Source organism: Colletotrichum acutatum (genome assembly GCF_030867785.1).
Source record: "Colletotrichum acutatum strain CBS 112980 chromosome Unknown BDZ83scaffold_71, whole genome shotgun sequence".
NCBI classification, from domain to species: Eukaryota; Fungi; Ascomycota; class Sordariomycetes; order Glomerellales; family Glomerellaceae; genus Colletotrichum; species Colletotrichum acutatum.
This window is the reverse complement of record NW_026849065.1, coordinates 79495-101909: the sequence shown is the minus strand read 5'-3', so window position 1 is coordinate 101909 and position 22415 is coordinate 79495. Positions and strand designations below refer to the sequence as shown.

Here is a 22415-nt window from a genome sequence, read left to right as displayed (position 1 = left end):
TGTCGAGATACAGGACCCTGGGGCAACGTGTTGGACACCATGTCACAATCCGGCAATTCTCAACCGACGTTGTGAACCCCTTGCCATCACGATGTACGAATGCCTGCCAGGGGTTGAATGCAGCTATAACCTACGGATACAAAGGCCCACCTCAAGCGGCTTTGGTTCAGCAAGCCATTGCAGATCCACGTACAACGGTACACGCGCATTGAACCCTTGCCAACGTAGCCCAAGAAAGACAACCACCTCGCGGTAATGGTGATACCCGACAACTCAAACAGGAGCACGAGGGAAATCATATTCATCAAAGATCTTTCGTCGAAACAAATCAACGGACCATGATCAAATTTCACGCACTCTGACGATTTGCGCCACACTTGCAGACACCAGAGCTCAAAGAGTCAACTGTCCTGATCAGTATCGTTCAGCGAACTCGAACAACATGCTCAACTTTACGTCCAATCCTTCAGCATGGCACCTCGTAGGGGGGAATTTATTGCATACGGCATGCCGTCCTTGGTGAAGAAGAGATGAGGGGCCAATGGTCACGATCCGCTCACTGTCCAATTCGTACGGAGCACTTTACGAAGTCAAGCCGTACTGTACTGGGGCCAGACTGCAGTCAGCGCTTGATTTGAACCCCTCAAGCTTCCCGTTTCAACGGCTCAACTGGGACTACTGCACCCCAGCCTTCAAAGTCGCTAGAGAGCTTCTGTCATTATGACAGAATGGGTCGAGCGTGCATCTGTCCAAAGCATCCCGAAGCTTCTCAATGCCATGGAATCCGACGTCGGTATAACTAAACTTTAGCCGCAACCACACCCAAAACTACGGACCGAAACGATGTTGCTTCCACCTTCATCCCTTGCATCCCGGGTTTGAGCCAAGACGCCTAGCCTGACATCTGAACTCTGGCTTGCTTGCTTCCGCCATAACTCAACGCCTTGACTTGACTCCTACTCTAGTCAGACAACCGCCAGGCACGTTGCGTGGCCCACGTCAGATCTCACGTGTCTTGACCATGCAACGCACAGAGAGCGCCAGTTCACGACAAACTCCTTGACGATCGAGCGACAGAGAATCCCTCCCTGGCAGTGCCTGGTAGGCTGTAGCTACTGGTGGCTCTGGCGCAAGGCAGCTTTGATTCGTTCACCGGTAACGCTTGAAGGCCATAGCGCATGAGTAGTCGCGGTATTCGCACCGGCCCAAACTCATAATGGTTCCTGCGCCGCCCGAGCTTGCATGGCTCGACCAGCAACTTGGCAAGACAGCGCCGATCATCTTCCCACAAACACCACCATCAACTTGGTTGATGTCTGGCGACGTTGCGCTCAGATCGTTTTTTTCTTCGTCCCTCCGCATGGTTCCATGCTTTCGAGTGGAGGCAGCTGGGGCGTTCTCGGGCCATGTTTCTCTGCATCTTGGGATTCTGGCACTCTGAAGTCTGGGTTGTTGGATGTACAGCCACCTGCCGAAGCAAAGTTGCAAGTCATGCCACTTTGATCTGCTGGTCGAATCCGCCATTATCGCATGCTGAAGCGCTTCGAACAATATTCTTTTCACGGCGCATACCTGCTCAGACAACTAGAGAGATGCTCGGTGGCCATCAGTATCAGTATCTAATCCACATTCGGGATACCCCAGAATAGCAGACTACCAATACCCCGGGTTTAGGCGCAGCCAAAAATTTCCATGTTGCCATACCAGTCCTGCCAGTGTCCAAAAGGAGTTCAAGCGAGCGAGGGTTCACGTTGGTTTCTAGAAGCTTGGCCTCTGCAAGCATGGCCGCCAGGGTGGAAAGGCGGATAAGCACAGCACTGGTCAGGAGTACCTTGCACTATCGCCTCCATGAGGCCATTAAACAGGAGGCAGCGGCGATAGTCCCGTGTCGTGCTTTCATCCGCGCGAGGCTATCTTGTCCAGCAATGGTCTCTTCTTGGACCGTGCTTCACCTTGGACATACCAAACCGATTTGATTTCCACGAGATTTTTAGAGAACCCATCCCAAGCTCGGTCAGTTGCACAGTGTGACACGACATGGATAGATGAAGTTCCGGACAGGCCACTGAATGGATGGCCACTCCATGTCCGGAGGGCGACAATGCGACGACTGGGTTGTAGTCGCAGACATGCTTTTGTGGAGCATGAACTGACCTTCCATCGATTCTCGAGTCTTGACATTCGGCTGACTCGATGCAACAGGCATAGCGTGGCCGAAGTGGTTGCTGGAAGTCTCAAGAGGTTTCCTCAGCCATGGGGAAGAAGAAGAGTCGTCGATAAGGATCCGCGAGCGACGGCCCCATTGTGCCGTCACGAGACGGAGGTGTAGCCAAACGTTGTCGAGCACCGTCAGAGATAGCACCGGGGCCCCAATCCACAGCTCATCTCCTGGCGAAACGGAGCCAGTCTCGAATCGGTAGGTAACCGTGCTGGCATATCTCGCTCGCGGGCCGCCATCATACGCAGTAATTAGCAATTCGAGAACTGCAGGCCCGTGGTGTGTTGAACAGCTGTAACAGAAGCTTGTCATTCTAGAAGCCCTGGAGGATCATTTCGATCCACCCCTGGCCTGCAGCAGTGCAATCCGCCATCGTCTCCGTCCGACATGGGTCCAACAACGATCTCTTTGATTGTTCGCGTTAGGATGCCTGCAATTCAGCAATACTCTCTAGCTGCATTCGCCTCGCATCACGGTTTGGCTGTTGGTCGCGGGCTCGCGGCCGAAGTGATGGGATTGATTATGTACACGCAACGACTTGTGTGTGTCTGCGAATCAGGTCATGTATTCGCGCGACATCTCTACTGAGAGCTCTGCCATTGTCTCAAATTGGGCCCATTGAAAGGGCTCCACCATGTGCCCGAGTGCGGTCTCCGCGCCTCCACAAGTCAGATCGTGAAGTCCTCTTGAAGAGTGTGTTCGACAGCTCAAACACATCATTCATAGTTCGTTGATGATGTTGACGGGTTGGCAACGTATCCCATTGGAAAGACACTGGGATGGTTGAATACTTTTCACAGAAAACCGATATCACGCTGGTCAAATCGCTGTTGGCTGCTCCAGTATCGGAAAGCACACCATCCTAGAATTGATCCGCAAACACTTTATACTCCAGATGATAGAGTTACAACCGGATATCCCGAACAAGATTGCTATTGCCGCAACGGAGCCACTTCCTTCGGGATCGTGGGGGTTGATTCCTATCTGATTTGAGTTTTAGGCTTTGCTAACCATTATTCGAGATCTTTCCCTGCTTCGCCCTGGGTATCATCCTCACCCTCCGCGTTTACACGCTTACCTTCGACTCCTTGGACAACCTCGGCCACGATGCTCTCAATATAAGCCTGGTCCCTGTAGCCGAAGAAAAAGTCAGCCATCCGAGTTTGAACTTTGTGGTGATGAAAATATCCACAGCTATCAACTTTGAGCACGTTTCTGCGCAGTTTGATGACTTACCTTCCAACTAGCGTCACTGTACCGTTCTGACCCCACCGAGGGTAGCTGCCGACCTTGACGCCCTTGGGCTCGACCTTGGCCGCGAGCTGCGTCAGGTACCCGGCGACGGCGCTCTCCGGGAGCGGAGTAGAGATGAGCACGCGGCAGAGACCCTTGCCCTCGGGATCGGTGAGCCGGGGCACGATGCCTGGCTTCAGCCCATCGAGGAGCTTCTCAACTGTTCCCCAGCAACGCGTTAGATCAGAACCATATCCGGGCAGAAAGATGAACCTACAAAGTCGCGGGACGCCCGGCAAGATGTGGATGTTGCCGTTGACGACGTTGACCGGCACCCAGAGGTCCTCGTGGGGGAAGACGAACTGCTTCTTGGGGTCGCGCTTCTCGTCGGTGGGGAGGATGACCATGCGCAGCTTCGCCTGCAGGGCGGGCGAGTCGACGTCCCAGTCGAAGTTTGGCTGGCCCGGATGCGGCTTGGAGAGCTTCTTCATCTTTTCAAAGGCTTCCTGGTTCAAGACGAGGGGCAGGTCAAAGGCCTTTGCTATTGACTGGTAGGTGATGTCGTCGTGTCTATCACAAACAGTCAACTATCAAGCTTCAAGGATTGGTTCGAACCCCATGCTTCTTACGTTGGGCCGATTCCGCCGCTGGAAATATCATGTTAGCTGCGGTCTTGGTGCCATTGAGATTGGAGGGAACGCACCTGGTTACCACAAAGTCGTAACGATCGCTCATGCGCCTGACGGCTTCGACGATTTCGCTCTCGTCGTCTTCAATCACCTCGACTCTCTTCAAGTTCTGTCTTTGGGATTAGCTCGTACTTCTTGGCAGCACTCATTGCACAACTAGAACTTACAATGCCCAAAGAGAAGCACCACTTGGCCATGTAAGCCGAGTTTGTCTATGATGATCGATTAATACGAGTTGGTCACTACAAGCCTACTTGACAGTCTAGATGGCCTATCAGAGTGCCGTTTACTCACATCAACAGTCTACGAATTACGATAAGATGTTAGCCATTCATGCGATCTAATATACGTGACCCCAAGTGGTTCGATGTTGAGGCATCTCCTCACCTTTCCGCCGAGAACTTCATCTCCGATAATGAGACACGCCGCCGTGTGAATCGTGCGGGTGTTGCGTTCGTCTGCCGAAACCATGATCCTGCTGTTACGGGCGAAGCCGGAGGAGACTGGGAAAGCGGCGGGCTTGACGGCTTGTGTAATCGATTGGGCCGAGGGGAGATGCCGAGACAGCTGGGTGAGTCGCGCGAACATGAGAAAACAACGACCCCCGACGTGATGCGGTGTGTCTATACGGGATGCGTAGAGAGAGGTGCAAATGTGTGTGCCTCAACTCTGTCTACCGATCTCAATTTCGGACTAGGTCGATTTTCGTCTCACAAAAATCGATGATGTCATATGTTGAAAAGAAAACGAAGGTTTTCGGCAAAAGTAGAGAGGAAAGGTCACGACGAACGGCAAGGTTTACGGCAATGGGGCCATGGGCTGATTAGAGTGGGCGGAAGAGAGCGATGCAGGGTCTCTCTTTGGGTACGGGCCGGGGCAGGAGGAGGAGTGCGGAATCGAGAGTAAGGCGTCAGAAGGCACGAATCAAATATTGAGATGCGGGAGCTCCTTTGGAGGCTCCGAGCTCCGGTTCGGGGGCGAGCGGAGGACGGTGCTGCAGTGGACGAGATCACGTGACTGGCTTATCTCATTGTTGGTATGATGATGAGTAAGGTAGGCTCCGGAAATCTATCGTTTCTGCTGTGACTGATTCTTATCCCTTGGACCGTTTCTATTGATCTTTGAGGCGATCAATCGGAGACGAAGTAAAAGCCCAGACATTTATCCCACTCCCAGCTCTCACTGCAATATGCTTGGTCTTTTTTCCATTGACATATTTCAGCGATTTGTAAATCGCTTGAACAGTCAAAGACTTGAATACTTTCCGCTAATCCTAAAATAGCAGTATTGAAAAGAAAGTCGGCAGTGATAATGTTACCAGTTGAAGAATAGACAGGCTGAATCTGACCAACCCAAGTTCAGGTACCTTAGGTACTTATATATATATAAGAAGTGCATGGCTTACATCGGCAAATAATCGGAAGGACTGGACTACTTGAAAAGCTCCCGTCCGGCGGGACGGTAGGTGAGGTCACTGGGGTGGGGCCCCGCCCAAATGGCGCGCGGGGCTTTCGTTGCGCTGGTCTCAACTCCGTCGGAGGCGGGGGAGGGGTGGCTTGACTTTCGGCCTGACGGTTTCCATAGTGCTGGCGACAACAAAAAGCTACCCTACCTTACCTTAACTTACCAAGAAACCTCAAGAACCCTTGGAGATATCGTTACATCTTGTGTAAACGACAGCTTTTGATTCTCTGGGCTTTCGAGTCCTCGTTGCGCTCTTCTCTCCATTGCATATTTCGAACAAGATAAGACTTGATAGTGCCCCTCTCTGGCCAACCCCTCCTCGAAGACAGCCATGGTACGTGAGCAAGCTTTCCTGTCGCAAGCGCAGCTGTCACTAGAATACCCAAGACTGACTGGCTGCATTTGCACCATTAGGCCTCCGAATCGCGGCTTTACACCTTCTCCCAGGAGACAAAGGACCACCTGCGCAAGTTCCGTCTCGGAACTTCGCGGTCTAGCAGTGCTCAAGCTGTCATTTGTATGTATGTCTCGTTTATGTCAAACACTGGGCCCCGACTAGATACCCTTGTGCGCCGGGACCAAAGCGTATCTAACCTAGATGCTCACCTTTATGCTAATTCATTAGACTACATCGATAAGAACACGCACGAGATTAAGCAAGACGACGACAAGGTCGTGTACAAGTCCCTCGAGGAAATTAGCGACGACCTCCCGGATCATAGCCCGCGCTTCATCCTGCTGAGCTACCCTCTTACACTGGTATGTTCAGGATTCATTTAGATATCTACCTAGGATGAGGAGGAGAAATGGGGAAGAATTTGATGGCTAACAACTTACTTCGCTTCAGGCCTCCGGCCGCCTGTCGGTGCCGTACGTCCTGATCTACTACCTCCCCACCACCTGCAACAGCGAGATACGGATGCTCTACGCCGGCGCCAAGGAGCTGATGCGGAATACGAGCGAGGTCATTCGCGTGATTGACATCCGGGAGGCTGAGGATCTGGAGGAGATACCGGAGAAGTTGGGCGCTGAGTAAAAGTGGCAATATGAGTCTGGAGAAAAGGAAAAAGAGAAGAGACGATATGAGGCATGAACTTTTGCAAGGCGGGGAGTAAGCATCTACATAGACAGTCGAGGGAGAGGGGACCACAGGCTTGGCCCCGTTCATGAAGAACAGGACGGTAGTATGCAGCATTTCGCGTACATAATACAAGTGCTTTGCCGATACAGCTTCTACGTAAAATGTTGATGGATATCTCTTGTTATTCCTTTCGTTGAGTAGCGTCTAAATCATGATCAGGAGAGCAATATCTTCTCCATTTAATCCTCCGGCAACACATCCTTCTCATTCAGCCCCATCTCCTTGCTCACATTCCTCACCACCTCCTTGAACGCCAAACATGCAGGGCTGTCGGGGAAACTATCAAAGAAGCTCTCGCCATAGTCGCACGCCATCCCGATCCGCGGGTCCAGCGGCACGCTCCCCAAAAACGGCACCCCCATCTCTTCAGCCAGCGCCCGCCCGCCGCCCGTCGTTGCGCGGAAGATCTCGCTCTGGTTCGTGCACTTGGGGCACACGAAGCCCGCCATGTTCTCCGCGAGGCCGAGGACGCGGATGCCCGCCTTGCGGCAGAAGTCAATCTCCTTGCGGACGTCGAGGAGGGAGACCTCCTGCGGGGTGGTGACGACGACGGCGCCGTCGATGCCGCTGTCGCGGAGAAACGTGTTCACGCTGAGGTGCTCGTCCGAGGTTCCCGGGGGCGTATCGACGAGGAGGAAGTCGAGGGGGCCCCATTCCACGTCCTTGAGGAACTGCTTGATGAGGCCGTTCTTCTTGGCGCCGCGCCAGATGATGGCCGCGTCGCGGTCGGGCAGCATGAACTGGATGGACATGACGCCCAAATTATCGAGGACCCAGACGGGCGACCAGCCCGCGCCCGAGACGTGGATCGTCTCGGCCTCGACGCCGAGCATCTTGGGGATGGAGGGCCCGCATATGTCCGTGTCCATGACGCCGACGGCGCTGTCCGGGTTCGTGGCGAAGGCGTGGGCGAGGAGGGTGGTGAAGGTGGACTTGCCGACGCCGCCCTTGCCCGAGAGGACGAGGATCTTGTGGGCGATGCCGGAGAGGCGGGAGGCGATGATGGGTATGTCCGGGTCCGGGCCTTTGACGGCGGTGGCGGCGCAGATTTCCTTGTTGGGGCAGCCGGCGCAGGAGTCTGCCGTGCCGGCGGCGGCGGATTCTGGACCCGGGCAGTGTTCTGGTTCTGGGGCGACGAGGGAAGGTTTCTGTTTGAGGGGGTTGGCAAGGACGTCTTGGACCGCTGAGTCGGGGTCCGCCTCCAGGGAGGGGGCCATCTTTGGAGTTGCGCGCTGGGTTCCTGTGAGAAGAGTGTTGATTTGAATGAGAGGACGGGATTGCGAGTAATGTGCGGTCAGATCCTATCGGTTATGGTGAAAGCTGGAGGCGTGTAAATGAGATGGTTGAGTTGTGTTAAGGTGGTCTGGGTCCGGGACCGGCGACGGGGTGAGGCCAAGTGAGGTGAAGTTGATTGATAAGCTGGACTGCAAAGCGGTCCTGTGGCGACAGTCAAAATCGGAACTCGTCAAAAGTTTCAAAGTTATATGGAAAATACTGACAAGTGGGTTTTACGTCGTTTGCTGCTTGGGGAGGCCAGAGTTCACTGCAAGTTGTATGTAGGTTGAAGTATGAGGTATCTTAGATGAAGAGCGGTTGACAAAATGAGTTGCTGTCAGTGGTGGCAATGCCGCCTTGAAAGTCCGCTGCGGTTGGAACCCCACTTAATAGAGTCACTATCCAACACCAACTTTGCTGATGTAACCAAAAGTTAAGCTTTGCAAGACGGATAGTTGCTCTGGATGGAAGCCAAAAGACACAGAATGTCATCAAAAAAGCATTGCATGCATGCAACGAGATAGAAACACTTCATAGGTGATTTTGGCAAAAGATGAGGTCCATCCAGGATTCGAACCTGGGCCTACGGAAGGTTCTGAGAATCAGAATCCGACGTCCTAACCAACTAGACTAATAGACCAATCAGAACTGTTTGGCTTCTGAAGGAGGGTTGCGGAAGAACAGGCTATGATTGAAGTCGGAGTGGACTACAAGACCCGTAAGATTACGTACGGCGAGAAGCACTCTCAGCTGAAGTGCCTGTGTTCTGCAGGAAATGCAGCTGTGGACGGGGCTGCAGGGTTCTCATTTCAGTGAGGGGCAGATCTTATCGGGTGCCAATCACCCCGCTATGCCCCTCGCAAAATTTCTACAGCCAGCCCGACTTTATCAGATCCGACGGGCAAGAGACCACCCCTCGGAGGTAAGTCTTAGTCCATTCCGCCCTCCTAGTATACCATCGGCCCACGCCCTTCTTCTTTTTTCCTCTCCATTCAAGCCTCACTTTGAGTCACCACAAACTTTCATTGACGGCATTGTTGTCACTTTTCTTTCAGCCTCTAGAACGAAAGATACCCCTCTCCATTTACGCACACCACAAAAAGAAAACGCAACAATGTCCCCCTCCGCCGACCTCCCCGAGACGCGCGAGACCCTCGAGGCCATCGCCGCTGCCGACCAGTCCCAGACCATCGCCGAGCTGCGCAAGACGCTCACCTCCGAGACGACCCCTCTCCCCATTCGATTCCGCGCCCTCTTCTCCCTCAAGCACGTCGCCTGCAACAGCAAGGGCGCCGACAGCGAGGCCGCCATCGAGGCCATCGCCGCCGGCTTCGCCTCCCCCTCGGCCCTGCTCAAGCACGAGCTCGCCTACTGCCTCGGCCAGACGGCTAACCTCGTTGCCGTCCCCTACCTGCGCAATGTCCTGACCGATCTCCAGGAGGACCCCATGTGCCGCCACGAGGCTGCCGAGGCCCTGGGTGCGCTTGGCGACGCTAGCCAGCTGGACATCCTGAGGGAGTACAGGGATCGCAAGGGCGAGGACATTTGCATTGTTGAGACGTGCGAGATCGCCATCGACCGTCTCGAGTGGGAGAACTCTGAGCAGAGAAAGCTGGAAAAGTTGCGCAAGAGGTAAGGCTCGCATTGCTGCCATGGAGGCAAGAAGGGGGGGTATCTTAATTAACTATGCTAACGCCTATGCCCTCGTGCTTTCACAGCGACTTCACGTCCGTAGACCCCGCGCCTCCCATGGAAGAGTCGCAGCGCACCGTGCCAGAGCTTGAGAAGACTCTCATGGATTCCAACCTGCCCCTTTTCCTGCGCTACCGCGCCATGTTCGCCCTGCGCGACCTCGCGTCGCCGCCCGACCTGCCGACCGCCGTCCCCGCGGTGCTGGCCCTCGCCAAGGGCCTCGCCGACTCCTCCGCCCTGTTCCGCCACGAGATCGCCTTCGTCTTTGGCCAGCTGTCGCACCCGGCCTCCATCCCCGCGCTGACCGAGGCGCTCAGCAACACTGAGGAGGCCAGCATGGTGCGGCACGAGGCCGCCGAGGCGCTGGGCAGCCTGGGTGACGAGGAGGGCGTTGAGGCGACGCTGCTCAAGTTCCTGCACGACAAGGAGAAGGTTGTGCGCGAGAGCGTCATCGTGGCGCTGGACATGGCCGAATTCGAGTCAAGCGGCCAGACGGAGTATGCGTTGATTCCCGAGGCGGCCAAGGCGGCTGCTTGAACACGAAGTGGTCTTTTTGGTTTTGGGAAAGTTGGGTCGGGCAGGTAAATATTCGGGTGGTATTAGGTACTTAAAAGCGACGGGCAAAAAGTTTAGTGCATTTCAGTTGTTATGAGACCATCTGGAAAATAAGTCGGTTAGTATAAAGTGGGAAATAGCTAGCTCAGTCGGAATGAAAGGAGGCATTGGCATACTTGAAACCGCATTCGCAGGTGAAGAAGATGGTGCTGCCTTCATCTGCACTACGAAGCTGCACGGCGGTGAAGCGGACCTCCTCCGCGCCGCACTTGGGGCATGTCTCCCTGATCGTGGCCTCGGTGTTGACGTTGTTTCTGTCGACGGTCTGAACATTGGACTGGAGCTTCTGTCTGAGTTGGGAAGGGAAGTCGGAAGGCTTGGTCTGTGTAGTAATCGTCTTGGCACCAGTGTCTGCATCGACCTTGTTAGTTTAGAGTCTTGCACAGCATAGTCAGTAAGTACGCCAGCGGCGATGAGCCTACCCTTGTTGTCGGCACCGCAGCAGTCGCAAGTGAGGGTGTTCTTCTCCGTGCCCATTGACGCTGGCAGAAGGTTACCGCAATCGGTGCAAAAGACAAGGGTTCCAATGGCGGACATGGCTGCAGTGGGATCGGCGTGTGCTGGTATCGAGTGTCTTCGGGTGTTCGGTGTGTGTGGTGATCGACGGAGTATCGCGGCAGAAAGAGACCGACAAAATATTTCTGCGAAGAATTTCGGACCATTGCTACCTCCTTATCGTTATCTTTGATCTAATCGATTGTCTCGTCGCCCGTCTCCACTCTGGTGCGTATTATGTAATCACAACTTAGGCTTGCTGCAGACTGCGAGGTGCGCAAGACAAAGAACCTTGGAAAGTGCCAGGGGAAACAGGAAAGAACGGAACAACTGGCCACTGGTTGGCCGCTCCTGCCGCCTAAAGCTTCTGCACGGACCACGCGACTGGACAAGGGTCCTTCCACGCGAGGCTGTCGCAACCTTCCGACCTTCTCATCACATCCACGACGACAACGACGACGCCCGATCGCAAGAGATCGTTCTTCCCTATTTGCGAATTTTCGGCTCGGGACTATGCGACAGGCGTCTTCCTCTTTGGCCTGACCTCTAGTCTCATTCGTTCGCAACCTCCTCGACCGACAAACGATTCTTCCTCCGCTGCGCGTTTCCACGTCCGACACCCTTGCCGATCAGCTTCGCCAGTGGCTTCGAATCTCCGTTCTCCTCACGAAATAACATGTCTTGAGGCCCGGATTAGGTCCGAGGAGACAGAAAAAATGGTCAACAGCCAGGGGACCGTCCAGAACGGTCCACCCAATGGTGGCTATATGCAGCCGCAAGCTGCAGAACAACGTCCGATGGCGCGACCGTTTACGCTGTCTGAGGCCCTGCCTTACTCTCCTCAAACCTCCGTCATTCCCTTTACCTCAGGTTGGTGGCTGTCTTTGTTTGAATACGTGGTCGATCGTCTCTAATTGACTTGGTTCAGATCTCATCCCCGATCCAACACTTGGCTCTGGTTCGCTTGCTTCCAGCATCTCGCAAATGTTCAGCAGTCAGGAATTCGACAGTCTAAACAAGGAAGCAACGGGACAAAATCACAACCATGGCATGAAGCACCTGAAATATGCGGTCGATCACGTACTTCACGATTTGAAGCCCAATCAACGGACCTACTTGTGAGTTGAGCCTATACCCCCGTCGGTCAATGTCTAATATCTGTGTTTTGCAGCAAGTTCAAGACTGTCTCCAAAGCGAACCCGAACATGGCGAATAGTCCAGCTGGATCGTACCAGAGTCTGAGTGCTGGTCTCTCCCCGGTGGCGAAGATGGTGTTCGATAGGGCTCCCACATTCGTCAAGCCTCCGGGAACATCGACCACTGCCTCAGCCTCCGCCAACGGCCAGCTTGCACAACAGCCGCAGCCACAACCTCCGTCGACACCCAAATCTGCTCCGCCGCCGCCGAAGCGTCCATCAGCAAGTGCAGAAACTCATCATGGAAACAACTTCCGCTTCGAAGTAGCGATCCCGTCCAAGAAATTCGACCCTAGCGCATATGTGGAGGTCCCCGATCAATCCGCTCCACAGCCAGCTACAGTCAACCCATCCGACGTCACGAGAGTTGTCACCCCAAGCCAGATTGCTCCGAAGCAGCTGACGCCTACTCAACCTCAGTCTTCGGCGTTGCCGGTCCCTATACAGCCTGTCCCCGTTCAAGCGACCCCTACGCAGCCTTTGACGCCCTCCACTACACAAGGACCACCTTCAGCCGCTGAAGCTCAGAAGACGAAGTTTGCAATAGAGTTGCCTCGCGCTCCTGGATTCAATAAGGATGAATATCTTGAAATGGCGGCTCCAGACTCTCCTGATGAGCCAACGGGTTTGTCCATGCGAAGACAGGACGGTGCCTATCAAAGCCGACAGGATGATATCAGCACCAACCTCAACCAGAAGCAACGGGCGGAAGCAGCCCTCCAGGACCTTGAGCGACTAATCAAGAGCGTACTCGATGCCACTAGAAATGTGCTCGGAAACGAACCTGGTTACGAACAGGTTGCTACCCTGAACCCTGACAATGAAGCTGTCTTGACGGGGGCCACGCAGCAGAAGCTACAGACCGCCATCCAGAAGTCCATCGATTTAGGCAGTTACGGCGATGCGCCTATCGAAGAACTTCAGTACCTTCAGAAGCTGAGCGAGCCGGGCCTGGCGCATACCCTCAATCTCGATTATCGAATTGAGGAATCTTGGGGCGAGTCCGAAGTCTCTGGTTGGCTGAATCAGCTTCCAGAGATTGAGATGGGCCTGAAGACTGCGCGCACATGTCTACGCATAATGTGTGGTGGCAGGGAAGAGAAGCAGATCTATTCCGAGGAGATTATTCAAAAGTCGACAGATGTCTTCAAGGGGGTTGTTGAGGGTATCGTCATTCCCGTGGTCGAGATGAGGGGCAGCGGCCCGACATCTGCGCTATTTAAGCTGTTACAACCTCACAAAAAGGCGATTGGCCCGATTCTCACGAACTGCCAGAAGCTGTTCGCGCTGCTCGCCAAACTCGTCACAAGCATAGAGCTTTCGGACACTGCTCTTGGCATGCTAGAATTCGCCGCATCGAGCCTGCTTTTCGTCGACAATGCCTATCTAGAGAAAGATTCTGTCGTTGGTGTACAGCGATTTGATGGCATTCGTTTGGTTGCAATGGAGATGCTTTGCCAGATTTTCCTCGCCAAACCCGACCAGCGCCGTGGCATCTTTGACGACATCCTCACATCATTGGAAAAGCTTCCGGTTGGAAAACAAAGTGCTCGCCAATTTCGCCTCTCCAATGGCGGTAGCATCCAGCCCGTATCGGCGCTCATCATGCGCCTTGTCCAGGCCAGCTCTGGCAAGGTTGATGAGAAGGGCACGCGCAGTCGGCTAGCCATGATGCAAGAAGAAGATCCGGATGAGGATGAGTTGGCCCAGCCTACGAAGCAGACGGTGGCTGCTACTGTCAAGTCGGAGGATGCAGGTGCCTCACAACATGTGCTCGCCCTGGAGGAGCTCAAGGTTGTGGCATTACCTTTGACTGAAGGCTCGACACACAATGCCAATTACGTGGTCAACTTTATGGTCAACCGGGCTCTGAAGTCTACAAAGTCCGGCGACACTCCATACCGCAACCTCCTTGATCTTTTCGTTGAAGACTTCACGGAATGTCTCGACTCACCTGACTGGCCCTCTGCTGAGCTCATTCTCCGGCAGATGACATTTTACATGATGAAGCTTTGGGAGGGAGATAGGACTGCCGCGCCTGCGAAGAACATGGCCCTCGAACTTCTTGGCGTCATGAGTGCTGCAGTCTCCAAACTCCGCTCACATGTTCGCAAGGTAACTTACTCCATGGACGGAAGCGATTCTAACGAGCTGTCGCGGTACCTGTCTGAGCTGGCAACTTCCGCGCTGGAGCAGAAAAGTCGAATTGAACACGACGTTTCGTGGTCGGGACCATTCCGAACAACTCTTGAACACCTCCAGCAACGGTGTGGCGATGACCCCCATTTACAAGGCGCAATTTCCTTCCTGATTGCAGATTGGGCCCAGAGGATCTTCTCCGGCTATGAGGCCTTGCAAGAGACCAACGACTCGCTGAACCACGAGTTTGGACGACTTGCCTTCCGCCTCAGAATGATGATTGAGGATCGTCGATGGCTTTCTAACGAATACACTTTCAAAGACGTCAACAACAACCACGCAAAATTGGCATACTCCATCATCCTTCTCCGTTCACCATTCTGCGAACACTTCAGAGCAATGCTCAATGTTCTGCTCAATGCCATGGCTAGTGACCAGGCCACCGTCCGCAGCAAGAGTCTCAAGAGTATTAATCAGCTCTTGGAGACAGATCCGGCCATCCTGGACGGAGACTCCGTGGTGGTTCATTTGATCATCAACTGCTCAAGTGATTCGTCCCCTCAGGTACGCGACTCGGCAATTGGCTTGATGGGCAAGTGCATTGGCCTGCGTCCGAGACTAGAAGACAAGATGGCGGAACGAATCATTGAAAGATTTATCGACTCCGGCATCGGCGTAAGGAAGAGGGCAATGAAACTGGCCAAAGATATTTACCTTCGCAACCAAAGCAGGGAGATCCGCAGCTCTATTGCCAATGGCTTGCTTCATCGTGTGCAAGACCCCGACGAAGGCGTTCGAGAGCTTGCTCGCCAGATGATTGAGGAGGTCTGGTTCGCTCCATTCTACCAGGTCGACGACACAGCAGCCTTCAAAACATCCCTCACCGACCACGTTGCTCTCATGATTCAGACAGTCAAGTCTGGTAATGTTGGTGCAGTCCTCGATAAGGTTCTTCAGTCCATCCTGGGCGGTCAGAACAAGTCTCACAATGGTCCCTTTGGCGTCAGCATGAAGCTGGTTGAGAAGATGTTTGAGCTCATCGATAATCTTGATTCCGACGATCCCAACATCCCTTCTGGAAGAGATGCATTGCAAGTATTGCAAATCTTCGCGAAGGCAGACCCCAAGCTTTTTACGTTTGAGGAGATCAGGCTGCTGAAACCCCATCTCGCTAGCATCAGTGGTGCTGATGACCTAGCTGTCTTTAAAGCCGTCACAATCATCTATCGCCAGATCTTGCCGCAACTCTCTGCAAAGTATGCTGACTTCCTTCGAGAAGTGAGAGAACAGCTTCAGAACTCTGTTGGCAGACTCAACAAGAACCTCCTGGATGATGTCGTCGCATGTCTATGGATCATTGCAACTCTCTTGGACAATCGCGATAAGCTAGCCCATCTAGGTGCTTCTAGTTTGCGCGGAGTTGCCAGCATGCGCAACACACAGATGGACGCCACCAAACTCATGAAGTTTGCCAGATATTCGATCATTGTCGGAATGGTCGGCAAGCATTGCGATTTGGACTCCGAGCTTGCTGTCTTCCTCAAGATCTTCCCCAAGTACTCTGGCAAATCTGTGGCAAAGCTTATGGTCGACAACCTATCGCCTTGGGCAGATGCGTCACAGCCCATGGAGGCCCGGAAGCACGCCCTCGACGCCATCGGTCTCATCTGCCAGGCACATCCCCGAAATTACGTCTCACCGAACGTGTACACCAAGTTTCAACAAGTTTTCGAAGCCAAGGTTCCGGCACTCGAGAGTACTATCCTCCGGTCCTTCAAGGAATTCCTCCTCACCGAAGAAAAGCGGTCAGAGGCTGCGACTGCCGCTGCTGCCGCCGGCGCCGACACCGACAAGAAGCGCGAGCTGACAGTAATGGGTGGAACAAGCTTCGACGATGTGGCGAGTGCAACTACCCAACGCTTCCTCAAGGAGGTCACTCGTATCGCTCTGTCGTCGCAAGATGAGCACGCATTCCTCGCAGTAGAGGTACTTGGCAGCATTAATCGACAAGGTCTTGTGCATCCCAAAGAAACGGGAGTGACTTTGATCACCCTCGAAACGTCATCAATGACCAAGATATCCGAGGTCGCATTCATGGAACATCGGGCGCTCCATGAGAAACACGAAACCGTCATTGAACGCGAGTATGCGAGAGCTATCCAAGCAGCCTACGAATACCAGCGAGATATCGTGGGTGATACTCGTGGCGCCACGACGAATCCTTTCCAGTCCAAGCTTCATCTCCTGATGGAGGTGCTGAAAGTGAGCAAGTCAAAGAACCGACAAAAGTTCCTAGAGAAACTTGTGGGCCAAGTTGATTTCGACTCTTCGAAGCTCGATGTATCCAAGCAATTGCCTGCTCATGTCGAGTTCTCCCGCTTCATGATCGAGAATCTTGCATTCTTCGACTATGTTACCGTTGGAGAAGTGCTAGTCACGGTGCATGCGATGGAAAAGATGTTCTCATCAACTGGATCCAGCATGGCGCACGTCATTGAGTCGGAAATCTTCAATATGCGCATGGACCTCGATAAGCCGGAGGACCCGCAAGCCAATGGCGAGCAACAGCTGCCGCAACAACCTCAGCTCAACATTCCTCCCAAGAGGCTTCGGCAACTCACTTCCGGATCTATTATTCTTCTCTGTCTCTGGGAGGCAAGAACTTATCTGCGGCGTCTCTACGGCTTGGGTAGCAAACGAGAGACCAAGACCAAGATGGCAGCAAAGGACCTCAGCAAAGCACCTACAAAGGTGCAAGGTGTCACTGGAGACAAGTTCTGGGAGGAAGTCAACTCGCATGTGAACGGTCTTTCAACACAGGAATCTACCATACAGAAATGCAAGGCATTCGTGGAACTAATGAACGTTGACAAGGAGTTCAAGGTTGTCGATGAGGACGATATGGACGGCGAAGAAGCCGAAACTCCTAGTGAGGGTGAAGACGATGGCCCCACCGGTGACGGAAGAGGCCGCAAGCGCAAAGCTGGCGCACTTGCTGGTGGTCGCAAGAAACGCGCGCGCTCTACCTCCCGACCGAGACCTCGCGGACGACCTCGCAAAAATCCGGTGGAAGTTGTCGAGGACGATGCAGAGGGCGACTTTGACGACATGGACTTTGCCTGAGTGCCCATACACAATCTTGCTGCGTCACTAAAAGCAGCCATGCTTTTCATCGAACACTACGCATGCGACCACTGCTATAGATGGGTAGCAACGAGCATGATTTTCTCTCCGATTTTACATGTACATCATCTTCGATTCGCATACATATAACGGCATGAATGGGTTAAGGAGGGGTCGCATGAAGAACAGCAAGACGATCACAGGTCGAGGCATGTTGCAAATTCTTCTGGTCTTGCCGTTCGTTCCACTACATTTGAGAAGGTGTTTGGCCTTACCTCGGGAGGTATGGAGGAGAGGGGGCCGGGTACTACAAAAAATCAGGGGCGTTTCAGTTTTTGTGTCTTGACGACGAGCGGGAAATGAGGAAAAAAAGAGAACGTGGGAGGCTTTTGGGGAAAGATGTGCCTCTGCGCGTCTTGTTTCTCTTTGAATGGGGGGCGATTTTGGGGATGCCCAGGTTTATTTTTACCACTCGATTTTCTTTTCATGCTGCCTTTTTTGCTACAAGATGATACCTCCCTTTCTTTCCCCCGCCTAGTGAGGGATTGCAAGTTCCTTGAGATACAACGTCAATAAATACCAACCAACAAGGTCGTATTGAGTAGCCATGGTGAACGATGTGTGCTCTTGAAATACGATGCGGGGTTTACAGCTGCATAGTACAGCAATCGCTGGTGACCAGAAACCTTGCTTGCTTACCTTGTCTAGCTACGCCGTGTCCCTGATCTCACAATGACTTTCATTTCACAGATGCGGTCAAGACTTGCCAGGAAATGGATCCCGTTCCCCTATTCATTCGTATACGCTCCTAGCTATCCGGGTAAGTTTCCTTGACCTTGGATGGAAAATTGAAAACTGCCCTGGCGTGACTACCCGTCACGCCTGTTCCCCTCGCTCTAAACAAAGTGGTAAAAGACCCCATCCGTCTAGTACCTATGCCTTCCTAAACGCCAATCGGAAACCCGAATGTTGTCCTTGCCTTCCTATGCCGATTATGCCTCCTGCGCATCGTCGCACCCTGCCACGCCGGTGCAGGTGTCTTTCTCGAGAAGTGGCCGTGGCTTTCTCGCTTGGGGTATCAACTCAGTTTATATGTCTTTCTGCGAACCAAGGAAACTTATGGTGGTTGGTGGTGATACATGGACTAGCAGACCAATCTTGTCTGCTAGATATCATAACATCATGAACGCCGCAAATTGCAGCTTGTTGTTGGTAGTTGCAGGAGTCCTGCTTTGGTTTGGTATGGTTCAGTCTTGCTCGCTTGGGTCAACAGCCTCGAGCCAGACCCGAACAGCCTCTTTGAGAGTGCTTTCTCGATCTCTGTCTACCGCGTGGACGGTAGCATCAGGCGTGTCATGGTCTCGTTCCCCAATGACATCACGAATAATCTCATCGAGAGCGGATAAGACAACCGTCTTGCATTGGTCCCGAGGCACTTCTTGAGACGGGACCGGCATGCGGGTGGTGTGACGAGAATCCACGGAGACCGATGCTTCACTATTGCTGCGATCTCGTCGCTTGCTCGTTGACCGGGACGAATTCGATGAGCTCTGTTTGCTCACTTCGTTGCTCTGCGCAATGACTCTCTCGACGGCGTCAATGAGCACCTCGTCGAGGCTTGCAATGGGCTCTTCGATGAACTCGTCGTCCAGCTGCATTTCGTAGGGAAGTATAGACGGCGTCATAGGAGCATTGCCATAGGCGCTCGAACCCGCAGATCCGAGAGGTGCTGACCTATCTGTGAATGGTTTCGGTCTGATGAGTCGGCGGTATCGAATTCGCTTGATCGTATGCGTCGTCGTGTCTGCAATTAGAGCGCTGCTAACGTCAACCCATCGATCGGCGGGCTGCTCGGCAGAGTAGAAGGGTTGCGTGATGAAAGGGGTCGGCTCGGCGCGCATAGACCTCTTGATGTCTTCCATGAGGGTATCCTGGGGAGGAACCGCCTGAAGGATGAAGTCCTGATGATATCGCTGGAGGAAGCCGGCAACATTCATCGGCGAATCCCCGTCGATAGTAATGCGGGAAAACTGCTCAAAGCCCTCCAAACCGTTGCCAATGCCCGGCGTAGATAGATAGCCGCTGCTCGACGGTGAGCTGACCGCGGTTTCGAAAGAGGTGATGTAGTCAGGGAAAGGGATATCAACGTCTATGACCCCGTCCTCCGCATTGATTGACGTTTTGACGGGAGAACGGAAGTCGCCGCTGGGATCAGGAACTCGCTCAGGGAAGGAGACCCTCTCAGGAGCATCTTCGACAGCCTGATCATCGAAACCCCGCGGGGTTGTAGGCCCGTTGCCATTGCTTTCGGTCTTGTGAATGCGATCGTCTGTTCGGCGGTACCCTTCAGGGCCGACTTCCCTCACCATTTCTGCCAACCTATCTCGACGTCCTCCCGGTCCTGATTTGGTGGGGGATGTAGGGTTGCTGCTGTAGGGTTGGCTAGGAGTGGTCAAGCCTGTCGAATCCCTCCTCTTTCCGTTCCACAGCGTGCTAATAACACTACCCCAACGCGAGCCCGACATGCGAGAATCTGTACTCGCCGAGCTGACGTGACCCGAGCTTTCACCACGCTTCAGTGTCCTTTTGAGGTCATCAGCGGCAACACTGCCACTGCTACCAGGTCTTAGACTTCGTCGGGTCTCGAACCTTTGAGCAGTTGCAAAGTGTGGAATTGTCGTCTCTGGGGTGATTGTGGTCGTCGTTGCTGCACTACTTTTCCGACTGACCTGATCGTTTCCAGGGATGGGCAAGTTTGATCGGATTGAGGCAGCGTCCGAAACGCGTCTCTCATGATTGCTCTCCATACTCAAGTGGGCAAGCTGAGGTGGAACACCGGAGGCTCGTGTACTTTGGCTAACAGTACGGGAATGCGAGACTCTCCTTGGCCCTGTCCGTCGGTTGATCTTGCGCCGCAATGACTCTTCCCGGAGAATTGGGATAATCAGCGAAGGTGGCGATTGGGAGAAAGCTCCAAAAGAGGTTGAAGTACTCGGTCGGTGGGCTCTGGTGGAAGAAAGGTGCTGGTGGGATGGCAAAAAGGCAGAAAGGAGGAAGATGAGACGTCTTGCCATCATCTTGTCTGACGAGATGATGATGGTTCGTGCTGGGAGCGATAGATCATCCTCGCCTTTGGCCTTTTGTTGCTGATAGTGCTTTCTGCGGTACCATGCCGGGCTCATGGCGTTTAGCCAATCGGTGTGCGTGGCAAGAAAGCCAGTCAAGAGGTTGAAGAAAAAGAAGCCATGTTCTTTCTCGCCAGCCTTTCTTGCCATCCACCTAGCTTCGTCCCGCCAGATACCCCATCTCCCCTGCGCTGTGATAACCCGCTGGGCGCTCAAGCCCGTCACAACTCGAATCCTGGCAGCATCAGCCTCTTGCACAATCGTGTTATCGTTCTGTAAGCAGTGAGGCTGTAGAGCTATGACTTTTGCGTTAGTCTTGGGAGGCTTGACAAAGTGAGGTTCGTCGCTTCTTCTTCCACCCATGGATGGACCTCTGCTGGCGTACGAAGATGCCGAGGGAGGATATGGGTCCGGCGAAGAGATGTCTGCTTGTTTTAGCAGCACACCAAGCGTAGTAGCAACTACCCCTTGGAGGTGCGTCAAAGTTCGCATAATAATATCCCAGTGTTGAGTAACTGTGTCCATCCTATCGTCAACATCTGTCGAGCAACTGGAATCCATGGAGTCAATGGGGAAGTTGGATCCAGACATGTTCCATCCTGAACGACGGGCCGAGCTCATGGAGGATGGGAAGGAGTCCTGCTCTGTATAGGAGCTGGCACCACGATAAGTTGACCGAATGGTGGAGGGAGGCACCATCTGCGCAGTACTGGGGGGGAGCTGGACCACCAATACAACTGCATACATTGGTGTACGTTTTTGTTTGGGCTGCAACTTCTTCTTCTTGGAGGCGTTTGCGTCTTCGGCAGACTGCGGAAACGGGAAGCCAGTGTTGTGATCTGAAAATCGGCTCAAAGGCGTGTCACTCTGTGCCTCGTCATCGCTAGGCAAGAGTACAGGGAATAATCGGGTAATGAGAATCTTCCTCCTTTCCGGAAGACTCCGTGTATTTGGTGCAGACGAAGTGAAGGATTGTTGCGGTTGCAGAGGCGAAACGTTGTCCGATGTGTAAGACTGTGCTAGCCTGCTGGACCGCATGCTCGACCGACCTATAGAGCCGCGGCCGTCACCAAGATAGGAGCCGCCATATTCAGGACGGGTTTCGGTAGGGACGATATGGACCTTTGTTGAAGTTCCCTTGTAGGCCATTAATTCCGAATTTCCAAATACGGAGCCTGCAAAGGCATGGATTTCGTCGGCGTACTCTCTTCGTGCGCGCTGGAGGTCCGTCTCAGCTTGAGATTGAGTTCGGCCTTGCATTGAGGCCCTGCGATCGAACGCTCCTTGGCGGGGTTGGGGGCTGTCCGGCTGAATCACCAGAGGCCGTGATGACTGGTTCAGACTGCTCTTTCGCGGCGAAGTTGGGCCCCTGTATGAGTCCTGCACAGTTCCCATACCAGTTGGTGGACGGTCTCCTGTGGTCATGGAAGGCGGTTTTGGAGGAGCTGGATGGCTGTCGAAAAGCAGTTGCGCTGGGAAGGAGGCAACGGCATCTTGCATGATGAGCATGCGGACATGACGTGTGTCAAGGTCGACGTCTCCGTCATAGTCGAAGGCACCTGCGAGGGATGCCATGGGAAGACCGGAGCCCAAGGGGAAGAGGTTCTCGTTTGGGTGTTGGTACAAGGCATCGGTGTCGGGGAACAAGAGGTTCCGGGTATGGATATCCTCCTGCCTGGATTCGAGAGACATTGGAGCCTCATTGTGAGTGGTGTTGTTGTAGTTGTTATTTGATTGTGATGAGGCAGAAGCACCTGTAGCACTGGACGTGCCGAAGAGCATCCCTAACATCGTGGGTGAGATGGGTGGGAAACTATTCGAAGGACGACGGACTGCTGGACTCTTGTTGATTAGAAATTGGGGGAGTGTGCCATTTTTTCAGCGAAGCACACGATTTTGATAGATGAGATGGAAATGCATTGCTTCTGAAAGGAATTCCATGTGATTGAGGGTGAGCAACGCGATGAACCGTGATGGTGGAGGGTGAGGCTCAATCGAAAGTCGGCATAT

At 53.5% G+C, this 22415-nt stretch overlaps 8 protein-coding genes and 1 non-coding gene across 9 annotated transcripts; 3 read left to right on the top strand and 6 right to left on the bottom strand.

Moving 5' to 3' along the window:
* Nucleotides 1–1730: 1730 nt before the first annotated feature.
* Nucleotides 1731–2530, bottom strand: BDZ83DRAFT_653445 (uncharacterized protein; the record flags this gene model as incomplete). The annotated part of the gene is made up of 2 exons (XM_060510616.1): nt 1731–1837; nt 2155–2530. The coding sequence occupies 2 exons, from the start codon at nt 2528–2530 to the stop codon at nt 1731–1733; spliced, it is 483 nt and encodes a 160-aa protein (XP_060363062.1).
* Nucleotides 2531–3084: 554 nt separating this feature from the next.
* On the bottom strand, nt 3085–5183 carry BDZ83DRAFT_407024 (molybdenum cofactor synthesis domain-containing protein). Its single transcript, XM_060502886.1, has 8 exons — nt 4528–5183; nt 4435–4443; nt 4308–4352; nt 4155–4249; nt 4081–4098; nt 3729–4021; nt 3455–3671; nt 3085–3349 (listed from the first exon to the last, which is right to left on the bottom strand). The coding sequence occupies exons 1-8, from the start codon at nt 4726–4728 to the stop codon at nt 3232–3234; spliced, it is 996 nt and encodes a 331-aa protein (XP_060363061.1). The 5' UTR covers nt 4729–5183; the 3' UTR covers nt 3085–3231.
* Nucleotides 5184–5935: 752 nt separating this feature from the next.
* BDZ83DRAFT_720999 (GMF family protein) lies at nt 5936–6640 on the top strand (the record flags this gene model as incomplete). The annotated part of the gene is made up of 4 exons (XM_060512334.1): nt 5936–5938; nt 6019–6121; nt 6230–6363; nt 6452–6640. 4 exons carry the CDS (start codon nt 5936–5938, stop codon nt 6638–6640), a joined length of 429 nt encoding a protein of 142 aa, XP_060363060.1.
* Nucleotides 6641–6833: 193 nt separating this feature from the next.
* Nucleotides 6834–8377, bottom strand: BDZ83DRAFT_627460 (P-loop containing nucleoside triphosphate hydrolase protein). Its single transcript, XM_060508634.1, has one exon. The coding sequence runs from the start codon at nt 7960–7962 to the stop codon at nt 6925–6927; it is 1038 nt and encodes a 345-aa protein (XP_060363059.1). The 5' UTR covers nt 7963–8377; the 3' UTR covers nt 6834–6924.
* Nucleotides 8378–8576: 199 nt separating this feature from the next.
* On the bottom strand, nt 8577–8660 carry BDZ83DRAFT_t185. The gene has a single exon. It is a non-coding gene; the product is annotated as a tRNA-Gln (tRNA).
* A 197-nt stretch (nt 8661–8857) lies between these two features.
* BDZ83DRAFT_627458 (deoxyhypusine hydroxylase) lies at nt 8858–10466 on the top strand. The gene is made up of 2 exons (XM_060508633.1): nt 8858–9652; nt 9739–10466. Exons 1-2 carry the CDS (start codon nt 8871–8873, stop codon nt 10247–10249), a joined length of 1293 nt encoding a protein of 430 aa, XP_060363058.1. The 5' UTR covers nt 8858–8870; the 3' UTR covers nt 10250–10466.
* On the bottom strand, nt 10413–10864 carry BDZ83DRAFT_653440 (transcription factor S-II; the record flags this gene model as incomplete). Its single annotated transcript, XM_060510615.1, has 2 exons — nt 10413–10678; nt 10750–10864. The coding sequence occupies 2 exons, from the start codon at nt 10862–10864 to the stop codon at nt 10413–10415; spliced, it is 381 nt and encodes a 126-aa protein (XP_060363057.1).
* Nucleotides 10865–11538: 674 nt separating this feature from the next.
* BDZ83DRAFT_581777 (AT hook domain-containing protein) lies at nt 11539–17280 on the top strand (the record flags this gene model as incomplete). Its single annotated transcript, XM_060505487.1, has 3 exons — nt 11539–11692; nt 11751–11940; nt 11994–17280. The coding sequence occupies 3 exons, from the start codon at nt 11539–11541 to the stop codon at nt 17278–17280; spliced, it is 5631 nt and encodes a 1876-aa protein (XP_060363056.1).
* A 1247-nt stretch (nt 17281–18527) lies between these two features.
* On the bottom strand, nt 18528–22196 carry BDZ83DRAFT_581846 (folliculin-interacting protein N-terminus-domain-containing protein; the record flags this gene model as incomplete). The annotated part of the gene is made up of 1 exon (XM_060505498.1): nt 18528–22196. The coding sequence occupies one exon, from the start codon at nt 22194–22196 to the stop codon at nt 18528–18530; it is 3669 nt and encodes a 1222-aa protein (XP_060363055.1).
* Between the last annotated feature and the right edge of the window lie 219 nt (nt 22197–22415).

What these genes read in the sequence shown, in the direction of transcription:
- BDZ83DRAFT_627460 (XM_060508634.1), bottom strand. Translation starts at nt 7,962, where the DNA reads ATGGCCCCCTCCCTGGAGGCGGACCCCGACTCAGCGGTCCAAGACGTC.
- BDZ83DRAFT_407024 (XM_060502886.1), bottom strand. Translation starts at nt 4,728, where the DNA reads ATGTTCGCGCGACTCACCCAGCTGTCTCGGCATCTCCCCTCGGCCCAA. An exon ending in GGTGCTTCTCTTTGGGCATT is followed by an intron (nt 4,250 to 4,307) that starts GTAAGTTCTAGT and finishes TCCCAAAGACAG; the next exon opens with AACTTGAAGAGAGTCGAGGT. An exon ending in ACAGTGACGCTAGTTGGAAG is followed by an intron (nt 3,350 to 3,454) that starts GTAAGTCATCAA and finishes CTTCGGCTACAG; the next exon opens with GGACCAGGCTTATATTGAGA.
- BDZ83DRAFT_627458 (XM_060508633.1), top strand. Translation starts at nt 8,871, where the DNA reads ATGCCCCTCGCAAAATTTCTACAGCCAGCCCGACTTTATCAGATCCGA. An exon ending in CTGGAAAAGTTGCGCAAGAG is followed by an intron (nt 9,653 to 9,738) that starts GTAAGGCTCGCA and finishes GTGCTTTCACAG; the next exon opens with CGACTTCACGTCCGTAGACC.